This window comes from Pagrus pagrus (genome assembly GCF_965226575.1).
Source record: "Pagrus pagrus genome assembly, chromosome: 11".
Taxonomy (NCBI): domain Eukaryota; kingdom Metazoa; phylum Chordata; class Actinopteri; order Spariformes; family Sparidae; genus Pagrus; species Pagrus pagrus.
Window position 1 is genome coordinate 25973290 of NC_140195.1, and position 23915 is coordinate 25997204.

At 40.4% G+C, this 23915-nt stretch overlaps 1 protein-coding gene across 3 annotated transcripts in view; it reads left to right on the plus strand.

The window, feature by feature from the left end:
- LOC311264927 (vitamin D3 receptor A) overlaps positions 1 to 14304 on the plus strand; it is an 81981-nt gene extending 67677 nt beyond the window's left edge. For all 3 annotated transcript variants that reach the window (XM_084366144.1, XM_084366145.1, XM_084366146.1), the window contains 3 exons: positions 2843 to 2994; positions 3659 to 3775; positions 5279 to 14304. In XM_084366144.1, coding sequence (XP_084222270.1) covers positions 2843 to 2994; positions 3659 to 3775; positions 5279 to 5532 — 523 coding nt within the window. In that variant the 3' untranslated portion in view covers positions 5533 to 14304. The remainder of the gene's footprint in view (positions 1 to 2842; positions 2995 to 3658; positions 3776 to 5278) is intronic.
- Positions 14305 to 23915: the final 9611 nt, after the last annotated feature.

The following is a 23915-nucleotide window of genomic DNA, read 5'->3' on the forward strand; positions in this document are numbered from 1 at the left end:
TTTTGGTCAAGATGAAGGGACAGATCAAGGCATTTTGAGTAAAATTTGAAGATCCCAATTAAAATCCAGATCAAGCTGATTTGAATATGATTTCATAGAGGGTAGTCTTTTTTCAGCTGCTATACAGTAACAAATAGGGATTGAAACCTGCACCTACCACCTATGTGCAGCTGACATAGTATGGATTCAGAAAGATACCAATGGTGATGAGGCTTGATTGAATTAAATAGGACCTCTTGGGCCTTGGTGGAGTTATGGCCTCTATGGAGGGCCATTCTAGTTTATTGTCTATACATGGTTTATCAGGAAATCCTGCATAGTAGATCTTTGGAGCATAAATGTTTTTAATAATCTCTTGTTAATGTGAATTTCTTACTGAAATTCCTTGGAGTCACAGCAGACTGCTGAAGCTGACCTGTTAGGTCAGCAGGAAAATTTTTGATTGGCTCAGAGGGGCTTTTATATTGATATGCAACATACTCTATAATCCTTTGGTACCATAAATCATATTGTAGCCATATCGGAAATTAAGCTTTATTACCTCTGCAGCTGTCTGCTGTTGTTGTGGTAATGATTTGTTTACCGGTGAATGTCTGCTGCATCCAACCAGCAGCACGCACAGGCACAAAGACTAGCAGCCTGACTGAGCTCCCCACCCACATGCACAGCACATTGATTTTTCTGCCTACGTGTACGTGGGACATCATTGGGCAAGGTGTGATGCTATTATCACTTCCAAACAAACAAGCTCTTCCAAGAATACGCTGGAACAGGCTGTAGCTTTTTAAATACATGCTGGGCTGAGAGATAAGTTCATAAATGTATGCACACACAGAGACCACATAATAAAGGAATAGGGAAGACATGTCTGCAATATGAGGATACATAATACATACGTGTGTGTTTGCATGTTATAATATAATATTGACGTGCATTTGGCTTAATATTTACATAAATGTGTTCGTACTGTCGGCCTTGTTGCAGTGCATCATGGGTACGAGGGGTATTTTCTATAGGAATATAAAAGAGACTGGGATTTCTTGTTTTTCTAGGAGCAACAATGTGAATATGAATTGTTTAGCTTAATGTGCGTCCCAACTTAGTTTGTCAGCTTATAAATAGTAGAAGTACTATAGAAAAAGACAGGACAGGACACTCTATTTAGCATGACGTTCACATGGTGTAGTTCTGTAGATACAGTTAATATTAAATGTAAATTATAGGGAGCCTTAGGAGAGGGTTTGCAGAAGACAGACCACGTCTGCTTGTGTACTGTACTTGCGTCTGTGCTTTTATGACAACACAAAGCCTGGGGTTGGACACTGTGTTGCTACAGTAACCATATAATACATTCATTGTGCATGCTGTGCTTATCAGTCACACACACACACACAAACATAGGCAAACAATTGCAAGTGTTGGTGGTTAGTGAGTAGAACTTTTAGGCAGACTGTGTGTGTGTGTGTGTGTGTGTGTGTGTGTGTGTGTGTGTGTGTGTGTGTGTGTGTGTGTGTGTGTGTGTGTGTGTGGTCTCAAGATTGTGAGGACATTTAGATATTTTATCTAGAGTGGTTGTTTTATTTGTGTTTACAGTTTCAAGTGAATTTTCAGCCCACTTAATTTGCAGCACTATAACTCGTGTTTTGCAGTCAGTGTTTGTTTGCCACACACAGCGTCGGAGATGAAGCCCTGGTCAATTCCTATAAAAATGGCTCATGAAGCCAAAAAAGTCTGACTTCCTGGATGTAAAATTACTCAGAATTCCCCATAGCTTAAGCGAAACATCACTAACACAACTGTTGGGTGTGTAGTCTTTCTAATTATGTGCTTTCAATGTTTTATGCTTATGGGAAAAGTCAAAGGTAGAGCCAGTGTATATCAGGTGACACAATTGCACGATTTGGCCTCTATGTCAAATTGGTTTCAAAGCCTGGAGCTGGTCATGGGGGCATGGGGGAACAGAGATATTCGCTGTTCTTCCTGGTAGCACACACAGTGTGCGATAATATCTTAGAATGATTTGTTTCTGTCTTCCTTGTTCTTGTCTCTTAACAGTGAGAACAGTAAGTGCTCTCGCTGGAATGTGGATGTTTCAGATTTTTTATGTTCAGTCTGAATGCAACTTTGAGTGCAACATCTTTCATGCTACACTTTCCTGTACTTTTTAGAGTTACAGGGTCAGAGCACTTACCTTTTCACATTTTATAAAACCTCCTAGAAATAATTTTCTGTTGTTAACTTGGTTGGCTAACTGGTTGATTGCCCAGGTTGCTAGTTGCTCATTTGCTATAGCCAGAGACCTATAGTGGCTCTTTTAGGCTGATAATGTTGTTGATATTTGTAGAGTAGAAATAACCTGTGAACAGTACATCAGCCATTATTAATTTAACATAATAGAAGACATAAACAAATATTTTTTGGTAAGGATACCTTAAATTCTTCTTATTACATTTTTTAAGATGACCAAGATATCTAGTGAGTGAAATGTGTACATGTCGGTGCTCCCTGGTGGAGAGAGAGTGAAATAGTTGCACTGTTGCAAAACTACCTCCATTTCTGTACTCCAGTGTATTGTTATTTATTGTGCAATAAGCTAATAGAGGCTGATTTATTGGGCTAGCTCTAAAATTTGGAATGACATTGCAGTTCCTATAACTAAAGTGAAATGAGTATGAGAGTTGATACCGTAGAAAAGGGGTTAAAGCTGAAGTAAAGACACCACTGAAGACAGCTTCCATGACTCTGTCTCAAAACACAGACACTTTTATTTAACAGTGCCCGTGTCTGACTATAAACATGTCCAGTAACACGCTGTATCTGTTTCTGTGACTGTTTGTTCCAGAGAGCTGACAGCAGAAGACCAGATCGCTCTCTTGAAGTCGAGTGCCATTGAGATCATCATGCTGCGTTCAAACCAGTCGTTCAATCTGGAGGACATGTCCTGGAGCTGCGGAGGGCCCGACTTCAAATACTGCATCACTGATGTTACAAAGGGTTGGTTTGCATCTCATCTGCCACAGTGCCGCAGTGAAACAAATGAGCTGCACTGCATCAGTACATGAACACATGAGCAGCATGTTTGGACTTGACTGCACACATACACACACACACACAAAGCGCGTCCTTGCCTGAGACCTTGCCTATTGATCACACATCGCCTCTGGAAGTTTCCATGAAGGCCGCGTCACCAAGTACGGCACTGATGAAACGTGACTGTGCACACAAGTACACACTCTCAAGGAGAGAAAAGCGTTCAATGTTGGAGCTGATGACACAGCTGTGATTTTTTTTTTTTTCTTTCCCCCACTTTATATAACAGAAACTTACAAGGATCACACACGCACGCACACACACACACACACACTGCTTTTCTACGCACACTTGCACATTACTGTGAGGTTTTGACTTCAGGTATTTTCATTGAAGCAATAAAGCGGCCACAAACACACACACAGTTCTTATTCCTCCACACATGCAGGCCAGGAAGTAATGCTCTCTGTCCGCAATGTATAAATACACATAGATAGTAATGAGTCTTATTTCACTGCTGCAGAAAGTGTTTAAATTATTAAAGTCAATAAAAAAACGCACTATATACGTTTCCCTGTCTCAGCGCGTGGAGCTGTAACTGACGTTGTGTTTGTGTCGTCCTCCACAGCGGGTCACACTCTGGAGCTGCTGGAGCCACTGGTGAAGTTCCAGGTCGGTCTGAAGAAACTCAACCTGCACGAGGAGGAACACGTGCTGCTCATGGCCATCTGCCTGCTCTCCCCAGGTACTGCCTGTGTTTGTGTGTTCGTCTGCGTGTTCCTGGTTAGGTGTATTTCCAGCTGAGCCATTTTTTAAGAGTTAGATTGTTAGCAGATTGACTGACGACTAAGCACAGGATTCGTGTTGCTCGCTGACCTTGATTCACCCAAGCATTAGTGTGTTTTTTTTATGCTGCCAGTAACACACTGGAAGCTTTTTAAGCTTTTCTTGGAAGAGAAAATGTTCTGTTCAACAGATTAAAGTATAATGTTACAACGTCAGAAATTCACGCTTGTGAGCATTCAGTGAAAGGTTGAAAACAGTGAATGTGCGTAATCACTGAATGAGTCCACTGAGCAGCAAGGCCTCCTCAAGAAAAGATGATAAATACTTGGTCAATATTTAATATTTAGAACTATGTTTATAGCCTTCAACGTCAAAACTGTGTTTCATTGCTGTCAAAGTACAAAAACTTTCAAATAAATGGGATGAAGGAAGACTTCACTGCCTAACCCTTTAAACAAGCTGATGCAACTGATGTCAATCTCATCATAATGATTCCATCAAAACACAGAAACATCTTAAACTCTTTCTACTGCTTCTTTCAAATCTATCCATTTATAGACTAAATGTTCATGCATTGAAATCATGTAAAAATCATTTTAAAAGATGTGAGAAGATTCCTTGAGTATTAAAAGTCAGAGCTTTGACTTAACCATTATCAGCAACATCCTGAAATATAATTTAATCTGTGCTGAAGTAACTGCTTTCTACAATGAAATTATTTAGATAAACAAAAATCATGCTTTGCACCAAATACTAAACATATATCAACTCACATTTTATTAAAACATTTGTTACATATTCATCAATTCATTCAATTCATAAATCACAGGTTTGTAATGTCTTGAAAATTCTTACATTTTTTGAATTAATGTTTGTAAACACATGAAACTAACTCCCACCACCGCTTTGTTACGGCATTTAAACTCCCATAAGAAGAAACAAAAAACAATGTGCAACACTGCTGTCATACACATGCACAGTGACATCTTTAAGTAGTGAACCTGTTGCAGCCAAGTCTACCTTCCGTTGCGACCATCCCAAAATGAATTTCTATCGTCAGATATCATCGATATTCAGCATGTGCAAGGCTGATGTGGATACTTGAAGCCTCCAGTGCACAAATGCTGAGAATGGACTTTACATTGAAGTAGGAGACATCTTGTGTCCAACAGTGAAACTTGTGAAATGAAAATATTTGCTTATTCATATATTCTGGATTTTTTGTTTTAGGGACAAGTCAGACAAACATAAATACTGTATCTATGCCTTTTATACAATCTTTAAATACTGTTGACTGTGATCAGTAAAGTTGTCCATAGACCATAATTACTTACTTACTTTCTGACTGACATTCTCTTTTTCTTTCTATTCCTCCCCGCCTCTCTCTCCTCTACTTCCTCCCTGCGCTCCTCCCTCCTCCCTCATAATGGGCACCTGCAACCTCTGCGCTCTCCGATGGCAGATCGTCCAGGTGTCCAAGACCACGGCCGCATCGAAAAGCTCCAGGACCATCTGTCAGAGACGCTGCAGGCCTACATCCGTGTCAACCACCCAGGCGGACGCCTCCTCTACGCCAAGATGATCCAGAAGCTGGCTGACCTGCGCAGCCTGAACGAGGAGCACTCCAAGCAGTACCGCTCGCTCTCCTTCCAGCCCGAGCACAGCATGCAGCTCACCCCGCTGGTGCTGGAGGTGTTTGGCAGCGAGGTGTCGTAGCAAAGGAGGAGGACACGCTCGCACTCATGTGCACACTCATCATACACAGGATGATTAACCAACCCTTACCGCCTTTTCCACCAGAAAACCCAGCCCTGATATACCTGGACATATGGGAGAAAGATGGATAATCAGACAGGTAGACAGTAACCTTCAGCTCTTCGTCATCTTGCCATCCTCCTCCTCCTCCTCCTCCTCCGGACCTCAAGCAGCAAGACTCAGATGCCTGGACCTCTGGATTTATGGATTTAAGTCAGTCTGTGGATTTTCTACAGCACTTGGATAACCAGATTCTATTTAAACCTCTGGATCTCAGTACCACATCTGGAACAGACGGACATCTCTGGTCCACTCCACATCCACAAACTCCAAAAATCACCTTTCCTCATCACAACCTTTCTCCAGACATCACTGCTAGATTCCTGCCAATTTTTTTTCAGTGGAGACAGCTTGATGGATGTGCCTGTCACATCCCTTTTTACCACCATCATCATAACATTGCTCCATGTTCACACCATGGCGATGACAAACAGGAATACATACACAGAGCTACATCTTATTAACCATGCCAGCACTTGTGAGGTACAGATTAATTGCTCACAATGTTACTACACTAGTGTTAGATAGCTATGAACTATTTGACAGCAAAGATATCCAAATATATTAAACATCAACATGGCCAGCCATGGGCAAGCTTCATGTAAAGTAAAGGAAATACTTGGTTTACTAGTTGAAAAATACTTGGTTAAGATGGAGTCTAGCAGGTGTGTTTTTCCTGCTTAGCCCTGTGTATCTGTGTATGTGCAAAGAGAGGTGTCAGATGGTCAGCTCAAGTGAAGAACGGAAGTTAAAGTAGGAATGTTTCGATGCTGGGAAGAAAGGGGATATTTGGAGGAATGAGTAAAGGAGGTTGGATAGATGGAGGGAGATGGTTGGAATTCCCTGTTCGCAAGACAAAAGGGAATTTCACAAAACAAGAATGTATGTATAATGCTATATAAATATAAATGATACGTATAAGCTGATATATATATATATATATACATATATATATATATATATATATATATATATACATATATATATATAAATATAAATATATATATTTAAGAGAGTGAAACATGGTTGCTTCCAAGGAAGCAAATAGTTCTGAGTGTTGTATAATGTAGAGGATTTGAAGGCGCCTCCTCAGTTGTGTGTGTGTATGTGTCTTCTTTTCAAAGACTAATGTACACACACACATAAGAAAGCACTGACAAGTGTGCGAGGAGTCCTTCTATTTTTGTGATGTGTGTACAGTACATGAGAATATTGATGGACCACAAGGGGGTGTGTGCGCAGGCTCTGACTGAGGGTTTAGTGCAGGGAAGCACTTCTCTGTTGGATTTTGTCGTTTTTTGGACCTGTGAAGTTTGTAGACTGACATACGCAAACACAACGTCACGTTTTCGTGGATAGTGATTATCCCAAACTATTTGTTCGGCTGGTTAGATTGCTGCTAAGACAGTTAGAGCTAGATAGTTGGACAGAAACCAACTACCGGCTGTTGCCTCAGGGAAAAGTTTGTCTGATGATATTGTGTACTCGGTGTTTATGGTGTGTGTGGCGTAAGCTTACAATCATAAGACAGAGATTGTTTATGAAGCTCTAGGCATCACTGTGATTTCTAATCATACTAAGTAACAGTATAAGTAAGCTAAAAGTGAAACTTTTTCAAATACTACAAGACTTTCATTCCTAAGCTTATCTTCTCAATTCAAAACTCCTCTTTTAAAATGGTTTGCATGATTGTACGATCCGCGAGAGATCATTGTTCGAGTGGACATACCCATTAAATGGTTACATTTTAAAACAAAGTCATCTGTGTTAAAACACAGAGTGATTAATATCAGCCTTAAGCTCGGTTTGATTTATTTCAGGGCAAAGTGAATATTCTACAGATGGTAGCAATGTACAGTAATCAAACAATATATAGCCTGTAGTGTTTGTGGAGCCTTCAGATTCTCCTAACAGCAGGAAAAACACCTTTTTATATGAACTATAAAATCAAGCCTCATACTTTTTTGTCACATTTATATCATTTCAACACCAGCCACATAAGCGAGGTTTAGGATGTTACTTTTCAACGTCACTACATATCATATAATGTTTTCTGTCGACACAGTGCATGCTCACCCCTCACGCAGGCCTGGATCACCCCCTTGTGGACGAACTTTGTAAATACCACTTGCTAAGTCTGTACATAGTTAGACATAAATGTAGGCAAAATACTAAGAGAATTCAATTGTTGATGGCAAGATGCTCTGGAGATACAGCACTATATGCAATTAGGAGATGACTCTTATGTTGTATTCAACTAGAATGGACAGAGGAGGCAGTCCTGGTCCAGTTACTGACCTGGTTCAGGCTGCAGGGAGTAAGGCTGTCGGATTTGATCCGTGAGGCTTTTTGAAAGCTGATATTATTGACTGGAATTTTTGGCCAATATTCAGCTAATTCAAATTTTATTAATTTCCTTAACGATAATTACATTCAAAGGCCCAGCCCTGTGTGGGATGATGCTCTTACTCGTGCAATCGGACTCGCAAATCTGATGTGTAATAATTGCAAATGCTTTATGTGACTGAACATTCCCAGTGGTGGTTGTGTTGAGCATTCCAACCCGCTGAGTCTCGAACACCTTTAAACATCAGTATGAGCATCTTTAACTCTCCGACAGCCTTTTAAAGGCGGCCGACGAGTCAGTATCAGCAGGAAGTGTCCTCTCTGTCCATTCCAAGCTTATGGATGTACATCTTTTCTCTCTCTTTCTAAAGTCTATCAATGAGCTTCTGACAATTATACAGTATATCCATAATATTTTCATTTCGGGAAGATCTTTCTTTTTTTTTTTTCTCTTTTGTTCTTTTTTCAAGATTGTCGATTTTTAATGCGTGTCAGTTTGCTGTCTAGCTAGCGCTTGGCTTGCTCCGCTGGGACGTCGTTTTAATGAAGCAGAGATGAGCATGGTGGACTCGTGGAGCCTTTTTCCTAGTGCAAATGAACAAGCTCCCCTTCTATTACCTTTATTTCAAGCGAGTGGATACAGAACAGCCCTTTTTAGCCAGTGATGTGGCTTCACTCTCTTGTCTGGACAGGGAAGGTACACTGGCACTCCTTCTCCTTCGTTTTTTCCTAATGGAATACAAACAGACTTGTCAGAGCAGCCGTGTTACACCTGGAGCTGTAACCTGAGGGGAAGGAACACAGTGGAGCCAAATCTTTTCATCGTCCATGGAAAGGCAGTCCCCAGCTCTGTTTAAAAAACAAAAAAACAAAAAAACAAAAAAAACAACAACATCTAAATCTGTTTTTTCAGAAGCACGATGTCAAACACAATCAAGTGATCATGAACTAACACTGCCTCAACTGACTGACACAGGATTTAGCCAATGGAAAACAGTTGCCGCAACAGCATGGGCGTGCCTCTTCATTCATCTCTCAACCATCTAACCGCCTCTACTTCTGCAATAGCCAATTACAGCAGGATTACTCTTCATAGCTTTAACTCAGCAGCCAGTCAGGCTCTGCTTTTGGACAAAAACTGTGGTGCACCAAGGGCTGATGGGAGTCTGACGATTCAGTGGAACAGCTGCTGTGGGATTGTCACACTACTGTGAAAAAGAAAGCGCAGACACAGCTCCTGCTTTTGTCCTGCTTGATCCAGAAATGCTCGGATTGGACCTCCAGAAGACTGTGTAGAATCTGTATAGAAGATCTTAGGAGATAAAAAGTATTTTTTAAATGAGAATTGCCGCAGGCAGATGTAGTGACATGCTGTACAGGCAGAGGGTGCAGTGACTGACAGACGAGATGTCGCCTCCTAAATCCAAAGTGTGACATTTTACCTTTCTCATTACTCTTTGTGTCGCATCGCAGCTCTTGAAATTCAAGTTTTTAAAAGATCATTTGTTGAAGAATAGTGAAATGAGATGGACATTTTACATTTTACATCAACATCTACATCAACCATTTCAAACGGAATGCAGGACGGGGTAATGGCGAGAGTCTGCTCAGCTTTACAGGTTCTGAGAGCGAAATATTGGTTATTAACTTTTTCTTTTTTTTGCTCCATGGGTAATTTAATTTCCATCTTTAATGGTTACATTTTGGGTCATACATGAACAACATTAGACAAATCTGGCTCACAATTTGTACAATAATGGTTAACATGAACATCGTACCTAATGGCGAGAGGCCATTCAGGCTCAAATGAACCCAAACAAAGCGGCAGGCTCTCCTCTCTCAAGCCCTCGTCCCCTGAACCCAGGTCAGCAGCTCCACCTCAGTAGCCTTACTTACAGAAACCTCACTCAGCTGGAAACGTTTAACAGATACCTCAATAATTTACAGGATGACTTTTCACAATAGCCTTTAAGGGAACCAAACATAAACTCACACACACTCACACAGACAACACAACAAATCTCTCCTCAGCAACCTCTGCAGTGTTTTTACGTTGTCAGACGTACAATCAACTAGTTGCCAGTCGTGTAAAGAAGAAGGTTGTCCAGTAGAGTCCTCTTGCCAGTAGACCAGTCAGTATATGAGTGGATCCCAATGTTTCTAAATGTTAACCATCAACTCTCTCTGTTCTTCTGCTTTACTCACTTGATCCTCATCTCTGCCTCATTCTGTGTTTTTTCTGTCTTTGTTGTCTCTACAAACAGATGACGTGCCGCTAAGCTTTGGCGCTGCGTTTAACCAAACATACTACCTCTCCCTTCCGCACATATATAAAAATATATATATTTTTGTTGCAGCATAATTATGTTTATGATACAGCATTCATTCTTATTTTAACACTAATTTAGAAGGGTTTTTATTTTATGTATATGTACAGTATATTCATTTTTATCTCGTTTCTCTTTTCAAATGCTGGATGATTTTTTTTTTTTACCTCAAATCTCAATACAAGCCTACAAATCTTAAAGTCAGTAAATCAGAGGCCTCTTTAGCATCACGTCATCACTGAAGTATGTAAATGTGTGTAAAAAAAACTGCATGGAAGTAAGGCTACGTTCACATAGCAGCTGAAAGTGCTCTCAGAACTCTTTCATATATGACACAGATCTGATCTCATCACATTTGTTCAATTTTTATCTGGACAGCTTGGATTTGTGGCGCAAAGACATAAGTTTATGTTGCTTCATGATTTAGCTGCCACAGTAGCTTCTTGGCTATGTTAGTTTTAGCATGCAGAAAAATTGGACACACCAGAAAGAAAGCCAGATCACTGATTTGATTGGTGTTTGGTCTCATTTTGTGATACCGTTAAAACTGGAAGATGCATCCTGTAACTGAAAATGAACTAAGAACTGTTTGCTTTGTTTATACAGTAATCTATACAAAACCAAGTTTATTATCCTGGTTTATAAACAGACAGTGAATCAGACAAGTGATAAAGATGGTACAGCTAAGAGGCAGTATACTGCAGCTGAACAAATAAACAAATAATAAATAAAACCAGACTGTCTGCTAAGTATGAAGCTTTAACAATAAGATGCTCAGCTTAGCTTAGCTAAGCCTAAAGAGTGGAGGCAGTGGAACAGCTAGCTTGGCTCTGTCCAAAAAAACAGACAGCTTGTTAATTAGTGAACTTTAGAGGCACTTGTAGACAGGTGTTTTTACCCTCTGACAGAGCTGTTTCTATTCTATTAATCTATTTGATTCTATTCTTTATGCTAAGCTAAGCTAACTGCCTCCCGCCTGTAGCTTCATATTGAGCATACAGATATGAGAATGGTAGCATTTTTTTTTAGCTAATTCTCAGCAAGAAACAAATAAACGGCAAAATATTGCAAAGTAGCTCAAGTCAATAAAAGACGAAACAAAATGACAAAGCAATCGGAGCACACAAAGAAAACGGAAACGTGGAGCGTAAATTAAAAAAGTTTTTCTTTGGGAAAATAGAAGGAGTTTAAGCAAAACAGATGGGTGGCTTGAGACTAATTTAGAGAATCCTTGAATCGAGTTGTTCCACAAATTTCAGATACCATCAGCAAGTTGAAATTGAGCTTGAAAGCCTGCAATGTGAATGTAGCATAAGACCATGGAGGCTCAGCCGTGCGCAACTTCAGAGGCAAACGGTTAACCAAGAGAATTTGGACTCTGCCAACAAGAGGCAGCTGCTCCTCCTTCAAGATACTTTGATGCTACTAAACTAACAGGTGTTGTTGTCGTTAAATGCCACCTGATTTGGCCAGATGACTTGTTTGTTGTGTTCGTCTGATGGGACTTTACAGAGCTGCCAGTTGTTAAAAGTTAAAAGATTGATGTGGCGCTGTCGAAAACATCTGGATCAGGCCTTCAGCTTCACACATCTGTTCAGAGACAGATGGAGGTCTCTGAATTGGTTCATACTGACTCAGTAAAGGGGAGTGGTAGTTAGACTTTGATAACCGCTCTGTCATAACACCTTACATGTAAAAAGTAGTGGCCTGAACTTAACACCCAACACCTTGGTGTCCCCTCAGTCTGCTTCGCTTTGATATTTCAGGTTTCCTTTGTTTGTCTGTAGCTGTAGCTGTCCTCCAAAAAGGGTTTATAACATTGGGATCCCATTTTAGATATCCTAGATACAAATAGTGTGTGTGTTGTTTTTTTGTTTTTTTTTGTCTACTCAGCAGCCAGCCAAGTCTCACACACCCGCTCAATCCCAACCTCAGCACTCTGCCTTCTTCTAACTCACACCACCTCTGGTTCTGAATCCTTTGTTTATTTTGCTGCTTTCACTCAGCTTTCAGAAAACCAGGCCTTCAAAAGACATGCTGTGAATGACACACCAAGCCTTTAGTGATCACTCGTGTATTATATCGACTAATGAATCACGTCTCAGCTCACAGCATGCAGAAGTTAACAATACATTTACTGCTACCAGCTGCTGTTTAGTGGAAAACTTTGGTCAGAAATGGAAATTCACAGATTGACTGATTTTTATTTCTTAGTACTGTTTAAGCATGTTATCTGTTTCATGGCCTTTTTCTAAAAAAGATTCAGTTTCACATGGATGGAGTGATATCAGATTCATCTACTGACTGACAGCAAAAAAAAAAAAAGCCATTTGAAACAGATGTTAGGAAGCTTATTTGTTGATTCAATGTTTACACTTAAATTAACTGTATCCTAAAAAAATGAAATGAAAATCAACAGACTGAACATTGACGCTGTTTTTCGACAGATTTTTGAGTAGATCTCAGTTTGGAGTTGCCTCGGTTACGCTCTGTGGCTCGTACTGAAATATCGTCGCCCGCGTTTGGACCCGAGGAGAGCACGCAGATAGACGGTCAGCTTTTTTTTGTGACGGATGGATGGTTGTCATTCACGACGGATTGTCATCTGTTGCTCTGATTGCATTTCTCTGCTACCTCTTTAAATATGCGCTTGCTCAGACACACGCACGTGAACAAACAGCGCTCACAGGCGAACATACACTCATACTGACTGACTGAAAAAGACAGACACTGAACACAACACACACACACACACACACACACACACACACACACACACACACACACACACAGCGCACCCTAGTGTGCACTTCTTTCTCCCTCACCAGCAGTTTTTGCCAATGATGCACTTGTGTTTTTGTCTCTTAATGCTCTGCAAAACGTGTGACGTCTAAAAAATTATTTGTTGTTGTCATCTTTGTTTTTCTTCTTTTTAAATAAAAAAAAAACCTCTAATCTCGATAGTAAGACCTGGGCTAGCCAGGCAGATAGGAATAAATTGAATATTAATTCATCCAGTACATACAGAAAAGTTCCATGTCTTTTTTAAAAAAGAACATAAATGCACATATTGCTCAGCTCAGTTGTACCTTGGTGTGCCTAGAACCCACAGCCTTATTTTGGGACAATATCAGGGGTTTTAAACCAGAATACAGGACGATCTGTATTACAGATGTTAAGACAGTTTCATTTAGTTTCAGTGGCTGTTTTTTTTCCTCTCTTCATATCCACACATTTGTTAGTCTGCAGTTGTTGTATCACTTTTACGAGTCAACAGTAGTGTGCTGTTGGGAGGTGCACTGGGATGTGCTGCGTCAGTGTTTCTCTGCTGGTTGTTCTTTTGTCTCGTTCAGTCCTATTGATTCCCCTCAGCTCGTTGTTCAGTGACAGATGGTTCTTCTAAAGCCTACCTGTTTTTTAAAAAAAAGTCAAGTGTCAAGTAGAACCGTTTCTGATGCAATCAAGTCTAATGAAACTTCTTGATTGTTGTTTAATTCGACCTTATTAAAGAACGTCCAGCAGACTGTGACCTCCCACAGCACGAGCTCTTCTCATCGTCAGGAGAACGAAAGAAAAAAAACAAGTTGACAAATAAAATTGTAGTTGATCTCAGCAGAGTCCCAAGATAAGTACCCTCCCCTTCACACATGCACACCACCATGCAGTAAAGTAAAACTCACCAAACCTCAGTGCTTCTAGCAGAAACTTGTCTTTTCAACATATACAGTTGCTATGGCGTCGCTGTTGATGGCACCATCAATAGCCCTATATAGAAGAAATAGTGTTATACATACAGTACCTTAACCAACGTCTCTCTTCGTGGTCAAAATCACCGCCTGTTTTTTTTTTTTTTTTCTTTGTGTTGCTCTTTTCTTTTTGCTCTTCTTGTCTTTGAAGTTGATCCATTGTACTTTGATTACATGCATTGTATGTAGTAAAATACTGATAATGTTTGGGGGAAATCACAAATAAAACAGCTGTACATAATGATGCAAAGCATCCCACGTGTTCCTGGTTCTGTTTTGTATGATGGTTCGTTGAGTTTGTGTTGTGAGTTGTCAGTTGTTTATCTCAAACTTGGTTTATTTCCCCAGCATCTGACATATTTGTCACTATAAGACAGAGATTAACAGTTTCTGTTGTGACGTTCACAGCCTTTTAAATGGCACAACTGCTTCCCAGAGACCCTGTCCCTGTTCCTCTCAATAATCCACAGGACACACTGCAAACATTTCTTTGGTAGCAATTCCAACTAGGATTCCACCAAGTAAAGGGTTTACCTCCACCAAGGCCCGACAGTCACCTTTAATTCCTTCAAGCCTGATCTATTTTCAAATAAACATGTTCAAATCTGCTAGATCCAGATTTTTATTTAGATCTGCATCAAAATGTCCTCACCAGTTACCTTAAAACACTTGATTTTTTTTTTTTTCAACAAGATCAATGGATTATTCCTGAGAAGTTAACGATGATGTACTACCTTGCAATGTTAAAGAAAGTGAGGACAAAAAAAACCTCTTCTTAATTCAGATCTGCACCCAAACTTCTGGCCAGGGTCCCATCCTCCATCCAAGTTTCATGAAAATCCAGTCTGTAGTTTTTGTGTAATCCTGCTGACAAACAAACCAACAAATGGACAGGAGGAAAAAAAAACCTCCTTAGAGGAGGTAATAAAAATTGTTTGCAGTAATTTGAAATCATTTTTGTTTGGAGTAGTTTTTTCCCCCCAGGATCGACACATTCTGGAATTTAAATGTCTTTTTTTTTCTGTGAGCACCACGAGTGAAATGCCTTTCATCTCCGTTGTATTTGTCTAACATTGTGAAAATGTTGAAGAGAAAGAAAAAAAAGGCCACAAGTTACAAAAAAGAAAAGGAACGACAGAACATACACACAATGCATTAATGTATCCTCAGTTTAGTTTATTGCCTCTAGTATCCATCACAGACCCTCAGGCTGTCCCTTTGTTTTTAATCATATAGTTGAACATAGCATTTGAACAATTACACTCAGTGAAATAGTGTTTGAATATTGTGCACATACTTGCGTTTGGTCAGTGGAGGGTGCTAACACGCTACTGTGGTCATGAACATGAGCGGAGAAACTTGAAGAATAGGTCACTGTTTGAGTGTGTGTGTGTGTGTGTGTGTGTGTGGATGCATGTGCATACAAAAGAAAGTACACAATTGCCCTAATTTCCTATTTTAAATGGCTTCTTTAAAAGTCACAATTTAAAAGGTTTAAGATGATTCTTTATCTGTCCCATATTTCTGCTTTGACAGGATGTGGATTTATGAGTACAGACCAATAAAATGTCACATTTTCTAAAGACAGGTTGGTCATATTTGATGAGAACAAAATTGCTCAATTATATCCATGCAATGGATTTTTGAAAAAAAATGTTCTTGTGTAATACTGGATACTTTTAAAAGCACTTCAGGCTTTTAGAAATACATCAAATTAAACAATCTAAGAGGGACAAACTTCTTGTAGGCTGTTCTGCTTTTAACTAAAATACGAGTTAAAGCTGTGACTTTCTGGGGGGAATTATCAATTGATACATAAAAGTTTTGTCACATTTAATTTTGCTAAACATTTAATGGCTCCTTTTATATTACAGCAGATCTGTTGGGAAGCCTTCTTTCAATGTATACTTTCTACTAAATGAGGTGTGTTGTTGGGCAGTTTTGTTGTCATCATATACAACGACCTCGCTTGAAACATAAAATTCCATTAAAGATAAAATTTCAAAAATACACCGTCTTTTTCTGCAATATTTCAGATTATAACAATATTAAAGGGGCACTGTGTAGTTTTGGAGAAGAAATTCAAAGTCAGAATTTTAATATTAACAATGTTAATTAGTTAATAATACAAACTCAGGGACATTTATATTTTCCATAAGTGAATAAACAAGCTGTTCTCAGAGGAAAATAAGCTCCCCAGATCACTGTTTGAAGCTAGAAAGGTGGCAGGGTCCGCCAAATATAAAAAAAGTAAAACAGTATAAAACTGCGATGTCCTTTAAGGTCAGTTTGTTTATTTAGTTCGTGTAGGCATAAACAAAATTAGATCTTTCTCTTCTGTTTAAAACATCTCCTTTAAAACTACGTACTGCACCTTTAAACTTTTTAACGATCCAGTAGTTCTGTACAAATCACTATTATTTGACTCAGAAACAGAAAAAGTGATACTCCCTGTTTCTAAAGGATGTAACATTCACTTTCCTCCTGATGGTTTGTTGGTTTTCTTTCCCCCCTTCTAGTGATAAGACAGCAGCTGCGGTACGATAAAAGCAAAGAGAAGACGACAGCCTGTTTGACATGATGTATACAGCACAAGATCGATGGAGCTCAGCATGTAATAACTCAACAAGAGCTGGGAAAAGTGTAAGAATCATTTCAGAGCTCTCTTTGATTGCAGACAAATGTGACACTTCCTGATTTACACATTTTCTGACGAACCCCACCCGGCGAGCAGGATGAAACAAACGGCCGAGAGTTATGTGCAGACCCTTACATGACCCAGGGCTGGTCGGCAGGAGGATGACAGAGTGCCTGGCCTGTCTGTGATGAGAGTCATCCAAACAACATTAGGACAATTTCCTCCATGTGACCCTGCTGGAGACGCCTCACATGCAGATCTTGGGACTTCTTGGAAAGACAGACAAACAAGGAGGGATGGTAAGAAAGAAGAAGAGGAGGAGAGACGTCCTTGATTGACTAATGGAGTTTTTAGAAAGCTGATGTAATTACTGAGTAGCTTTAAATTTGACCACTCTCATGACAAAAATGGTAAAAATGTTTTGCCTGCTCTGAGTTTAGTGAGTGTGCTCCTTTGTTTATGTTAATGACACAGCTCCTCATGCTTGGATGACTGTGTTCTCATGCTTGAAATAAACTTCGGCGAGGCTGCCGTCAACACTTCCACTATATTCCACCCATTGTGGTTCCCATAATGACTGCTTCTCCCATATTAAGTTCTCCAACCGCCGACCAGATGCTAATGGCTCACGCTGCTCTGTGTTGATTGACTATTATCTCACTGGCTTTCACGGCTCGTATAAACAGAGTTACAGTTGGGATGAGGCACTGAAAGCAAGCGTCTGAAGTGTTACTAGTCACATTCCTGTGTAATTAGTGCACGCAGTGGTGTCGGGAAACTGCTCTGACGACGATGGTACGCAACGCTGCAGCAAATCAGGACTTGATGAAGTCTGACTGAAGTCATTTTAAGAGACACATGAGAGACGTGAGTGATGTTTCATTCAGCTATTATTGTTGTTATAAGTTGTTTGCCTTTTTTCAAAAGGGAGGGGCACATGTTGAATGCCAGCACCAATGCTGGGATTCAAGATCTTTGAATTTGACCATTTTAATACCAAAATCACAGAATTTCTGTTTTTGTCAGGTTTGAAAAACCAACAAAACCTGATTGAGACACCAACGCTTTCCTCTGAAATCCAAAATATTACTTATTAGTTAAAGGACGAGACTGGAGTGATTCTGTGTTTCTCTTCTTTTTGGTAACTCCCAGGAAGTGACCAAAACCAACATTATCTGCACTCACATGGACCCTAATGTTCCTCTAATAATCAGAATAACAGCCCAGTCGGAATAAAAATGCCTCATGTAAACAACTTAATCTGAAGAAACTGACCCAATTCGGCTCAATCTGAATGACTTTTCAATCAGATGGAGAGGGGTGGTGTCAGGGCTGGGTTAAACAGACCGATTACCGTCTGCAAAATGTATTTTTGATATTTGGTACACAAACAAAATTACTTAGATGCCACAATATTATTATTATACTCATTAATTGAGTTATATTTTAGCTTATCTCTTCATATTTCACAATGCTAAGGTTGTGTGTTAGTCAAACCAATAAATGAATATATAAACATTGAAACAATGTCTCAAATTGGAGATTCTTTCAGATGTTGGAAATATTGTTAAAATGCATGGTGAACAATATTTAAAGTAGGCAGTTCTTTTCTCCTCTGTCTGGGCCCCCAAGTGGCAATAATGCCCTAGACATGTGTCTGTGTCTGGATCCTGCCAAGGATCAGTAGGGAAATATTAGCGTGGGGCTAACATTAGCTGACATTGCTACCGGGAGTGACAGAAACATGGCGGTATCAAAACCAAACAGTCTGTGGCTGATAGGAAGTTTTTTATATAAAGTTATATATTGTTCCCGGGACACCATACTAATATCACATTATAATGCTCCTGCAGAGCTGAATGATCTTAGCTTTAAAGGTATAGTTGGTAATCCTGTTCAGAAACACTTTTTGTTATACTGGGTGAAATGGTCTTCCCACCCTGGGAGTAGTCCATACATAATGTGTTCAGAAAAAGGAACGAAAAAAATCAGACCTCTGTGGCAGCTGCAGGCCTGTAAAAACTCTGACCAATCCCTCTCTCGGTCCGAGTTGAAAGAACCAATCAGATGCCTTCATGTCTCGTCCTGCCTGCACCCCCCTCTGTCCCCCCCTCCTCCCTGCGCGCACTCATCACGTGTCACCGTTGCCGGATATATTCAGCACACTGCATATGGAGTTAGCAGGAGATACACACTCCAGGTCAGAAGGTGGCGGTAATGCACACCTAACAGTTGTTTGCCAACAGCCATAAAACAGCAGAAGAAGAAGAGTTACAGTTAGCAGGAGAGAACAATGGCAGAGGAAATGCAGCTAAAGTAGCACTTCCAGAAGTGATGCAGAGGTTGCTGTCTTTCTGTTGGACAGGTAATTAGTTGTTTTGCTTTGGGGGGATTTGTTATTTTCATGAAATATGTAACGTTAGCCAACTTAGCTACTTTTGTAGCTTGTATTAGCCCAGTGCTAACGGCTCTCCTCTGCCCTGCTGACGGACTGTCTGATGCGCGTTCAAGTTTGTGGGGGCGGGGCTTTGGACGGAGCCCTGACGGGAAGGGGAGAAGGGGGTGGAGCCACATTCAAATCTTGCTAGCTCTCCAACATTACCAACTATACCTTTAAGCACTCTTGAACATGCATAATGCTTTATAACAATAATCATAACTAATTACTAGACCAATGTCAATAATGCATTGTAAATAACAGTGTAATGGATTACATTGCAGTAATCCATTCATGGTATGTTAGTCCCGGTTAAAAATGTTTTTATATAATTTTACAGTGTTTTGTGTGTTGTTTTTGCATTGACTTAATCCAGGGTGACTAGATGAGAATGTGTGAAATTCAGGGCAGGGGAGTTGGGGTAGGTGTGGTCATGTGGCGACAGTGGGCGTGGCCTCCATTACATTACATTCAATGTTAACGAACAGTTAAACATATAGAAGTCCAAAGGTAATGCCAGAATTGATCATTTATGTTCATTAAGTCAACTGGCTGTCATCAGGACAAATAAACACAATGACTGTGTTGTATGCAACTGTGTGTGAATCATTATCCGTTAAATAATTTAATTTAATTTAATCAGTGCAGCGCCTACTGGATCCGTCAGGGCGAAGCTTGTCAGATCCTTCCTTCTCCACAGCAGCCCACTCGCAGCTTTACCCTACATGGCAACAAATATATAAGATTATATAAATAACTAAAAACTGCAGCAGCCATAAGTGACAGACTTTTACATTTTAAAAGGTAACCCTTCAGTCCCTGTTGTAGCCAATGGAGCACAAGAACAGTGCCCGTCTATGGAAATACTAAAGAATGTCTTATTATTTAATGTTTTATTAGACTATAACCAATCAATCAACTTGGATCTAGTCGAATTATCGGGACAAACAGGATTCAGGATTTAGGATGAAGGCTTGTAATTTGGGACTGTCCGACATTTTTCAGGATGTCTGGTCACCCTAACTTAATCACATTGTCTCCACTCTACATGAAGCAAACAGTGACCACTTATAACAGAGTTACTTATAACCAGCTTATAGTCTGTTTGTTTGTTGAAATATTGATACTTGACCTTATAAATATTCTAAAATGATTTATAAGTCGTATTTTCAATATTGATGATTAAGTATAACTAGACACACTGGAACACATTATAATAATGTTTTTAATTTATATAGACACTGGCATCATTATGAGTTATGATAATTGTGATTGTGAGTACTTATAACTATTATTATACAGCATTATAGGCCATTATAACACATTATAAGTCATTTCATATTGCATTAAAAATGCATTATAGACACAGACTTCATAGAAAGTGTTACCAAGAACTTAAAAATGTTATATTTCAAACAGATCAGATGCCTCACAGCGGGTCGAACCACTTTGTGCATGTCAAGAAATGTATACTGTGATTACATGCTCTGGGGCATGTTAACACACATCTTAGTGGAGCACTTTATTTAGCATCCATGCAAACAGATGGAATCTCCATGAAACCACAGTTTATGTGTTCGTCCGTCTCTCAGTGCTTTCTGTCTCCCCTGTCCTTTCTGTGCCATGCAGCCAAGTCCTAAAAAGGCATATGTCTTTACAAGTCCCAAAATCTAATATCTCATTCATAGAAAAGGCTCAGTAATCTCCTTAAACAGCTGGCCACCCAGCTTCACTCTGTCAGGAGTAAACACTGCTTTTGTTGGTGACTACTTCCAGCAGCGGATTAAGACACACTTGTATTTCTGGCCCCAGGACGCTGTATGTAGAACCCGTCCAAGCCCAGAAGGGAGTCACCTCCAGCATTTCTTACTTGTCTCATTTTCACATCAACATTTCCCAGAGGAGGAGGAGTGTTTTAGTGAATAAGATTCTTGTCCCTGCAGCCAAGCGTCCGACATCCACAGCTGCGGCTGCAGACAAATGGAGAAGGAGTTGTGTCGTCAGTATTACATTTATATTCACACTTCCCATTTCTCACACTTAATCAGGCTTATGCTCACATCTTTACATGATAAATGTAAGACAGTGTAACATACAGCAACCCCCCTGCTTCACACACACACACACACACACACACACACACACACACACACACACACACACACACACACACACGAACACACACACACACACATGACCAGATCCAACACTTCTTTACTGTACATGTTAATAAAGATCCAGATCTCTTTGGATGTTTGTCTGTGTCAAAATGTAACCACAAGTGTAACCAGCTGAGCAGATGTCAGTTGTTATCTGCTTCAGATGCAGCTGGGTTTCTATTTTCATCGTATAAACCTAGAACAAATGTTAAACTCTCTCTCCACAGCAGTAAAAACGTGGAAGTAGCCGTATGATTCCAAATTTCCAGAGCTCCCATTTAAAAACAAAAAAAAGCCCCAGGATTTCAGTAAGGTGATGAGTGTTCATGTTATCTGTTTCCCCTTTCAGGTGTGGTGAAATAAAACAACATGCAACATTTCTTTTATAACTTTATGACCTTTTTTTGTGTGTCTTTAACACTTTGTTTCCCCTTAAAGTTTCACCTCACAGCTGCATTGTATTTTGGAGGCAGTGGAACAATCTGTAAACACAAAACATATTATCACCTTATAAAGAAGGTTGTGTGAATATTTTGGTTTTGTTTTTTAAATTTCCGTAAACAGCAGCAACAACATGGTGATGATAATCTGGTCGGCATCTTCACCTTAAAAAGTCCCAGTCCATCAACTTTGACTGTGTGCGAGCACCATGCATCAATGACGTAAACACACAGTCCACCCCAGTCCTGCGCTCTGTCGGCCTGGAACACAGTCCACCTTTCAATTTCAACAGCTTGATCCGGGATGTTGGGGTGGAGCCAGGTCTCTGCAGAGATGTGGGCACAACAGTCTGGACCAGACATTGGCCAGGAGCAGCCTCAACTCCACGCTGGATTAGCATGGCTCCCATCCTGGTTCTTTGCCCTCTCCTCCGTAGGCAGTGATTGTCTTCAGCTCTGCTGCTCTTATTCCGAAACCAGCACTCATCTGAAACCTGCACTCTCTTCTCCAGTGCTAATAAATGTATTTGTCATTGGTAATGTTGCAAAATGTGGAGGAGCTACTGGCTGCTGCATGTGTGGCTGTTGCCTCTGCCGTTTCAGAGCGCAGTGGTGCCATTGTCGTGTTGGCGTCTATAAGACCCTTGAGAATGAACCAAACAGTAAAGGTAAACGATAACAATAAGCTAATGAAATGATGTTAAAATGCTCTGTACAGCGAAGGGGAATTGCAGATCTGACCTGTTGTTAACATGAAATTATTGGCTAATGCAGCTTTCAGTAGCTGAAAAATCTGCTTCTGCTTTTGGGAATTCAAATAAAGATCTGTGTGTTTGGACAGTTGTTGGCTGTGCAACATGTCCTGGTTTTGATAGACACCCTGGTGGAGTTATGATGGTTTTTGTTTGACATTTGTATTTTACATCTTTAAGAAATCATTTTTTTCTGCTGTACATGAATATACAGTATGTTCCTCCGTTGCTACATGCCAATTGCTCCACTTCTAAACTGCTTCCTTCTTTCAATAACCTGAATAGGGGACTCATCACAACGTTAGGAATCTGAAACTGGAAGTGAGGCGGTGAACTGTACTTTGACCTTGCTGTCTTTATTTGGAACTGAAGACGGGAAAGTAGAGGAAGAGAAAGAGAAAGAAAACAAGATGGAAGGAAACAAAGCTGAAAAGGAAGAGAGTCTAGGAAGATGATAAAAAGGAGAGGGGGATCGTGGAGGGGAAAAGAGACAGACAGAGAGGGAGATGGAGGAGGTGTCGGGTGAAAACAGGAGGGTGGGGTAGTTTTAAAACAAGGAGGATCATGGGGTTACAGAGAGAGAGAGGGGGGGGCGAGAGAGGTTGCGGTAACATTGCTGACGCACATGTGAAACACGGAGGGGAGGGAGGCATGGAAAGGAATCTCTGGCAGGGATCACCAAACCTCGAGACGAGGTCAGAAAGCCACTGGCGACATGACGAACACACACGCACACACGCACACACACACTAGAGTAATAATAACAGTAAATAGTAGTTTAATAGGTGATAATCAATGATGGGGTTATGATCATGAAGCCAAGGGGAGCGAGGGAACAGAGTGGTGAGCCCAAAACGCCCCCCTCTCTCTCGCTCTCTCTCTCTCACACACACACACACACACACACACCTTATTTTTAATAAAAAGTAGAGTGAGGGTTTGTTTCTGTGGGACAGCCCTCTATCAGCACTCCTCTGTGTGTTGATGTGTGTGTGTTTACAGCTACATGCACTCTGACATTAGCCAGTGTGTTGAATGGATTATGTTCTGGCTGTTTGTTTGACAGTCTGACCGAGCCTTTCTATTGTGCAGCTTTCCACTATAAATGTCACACGCACACTGTTTTATGTTGTATATGTTTTCTGATTTGTCCGATAGCATGTGCACACATGTACAGATGCATTTGTGTGTGTGTCTCTGTGTGTGTGTGTGCCTCTCTGTGTCTGTGATGCTTGCGTGACCCCTCGAGTGTTTTTATTTTTGCACAGGGATGTGAATACATGCATCTGTGTGTTTGCGTGTGCACTCTCCCTGCAAGTGAGACAGATAGACGGGCTCATCGGTATGTATACAGGCTGCGTATGTGTGTGTGTGTGTGTGTGTGTGTGTGTGCGGTTGCATGCTTATGTGAACATGTGTGTGTGTGTTCTGGCCAGTCG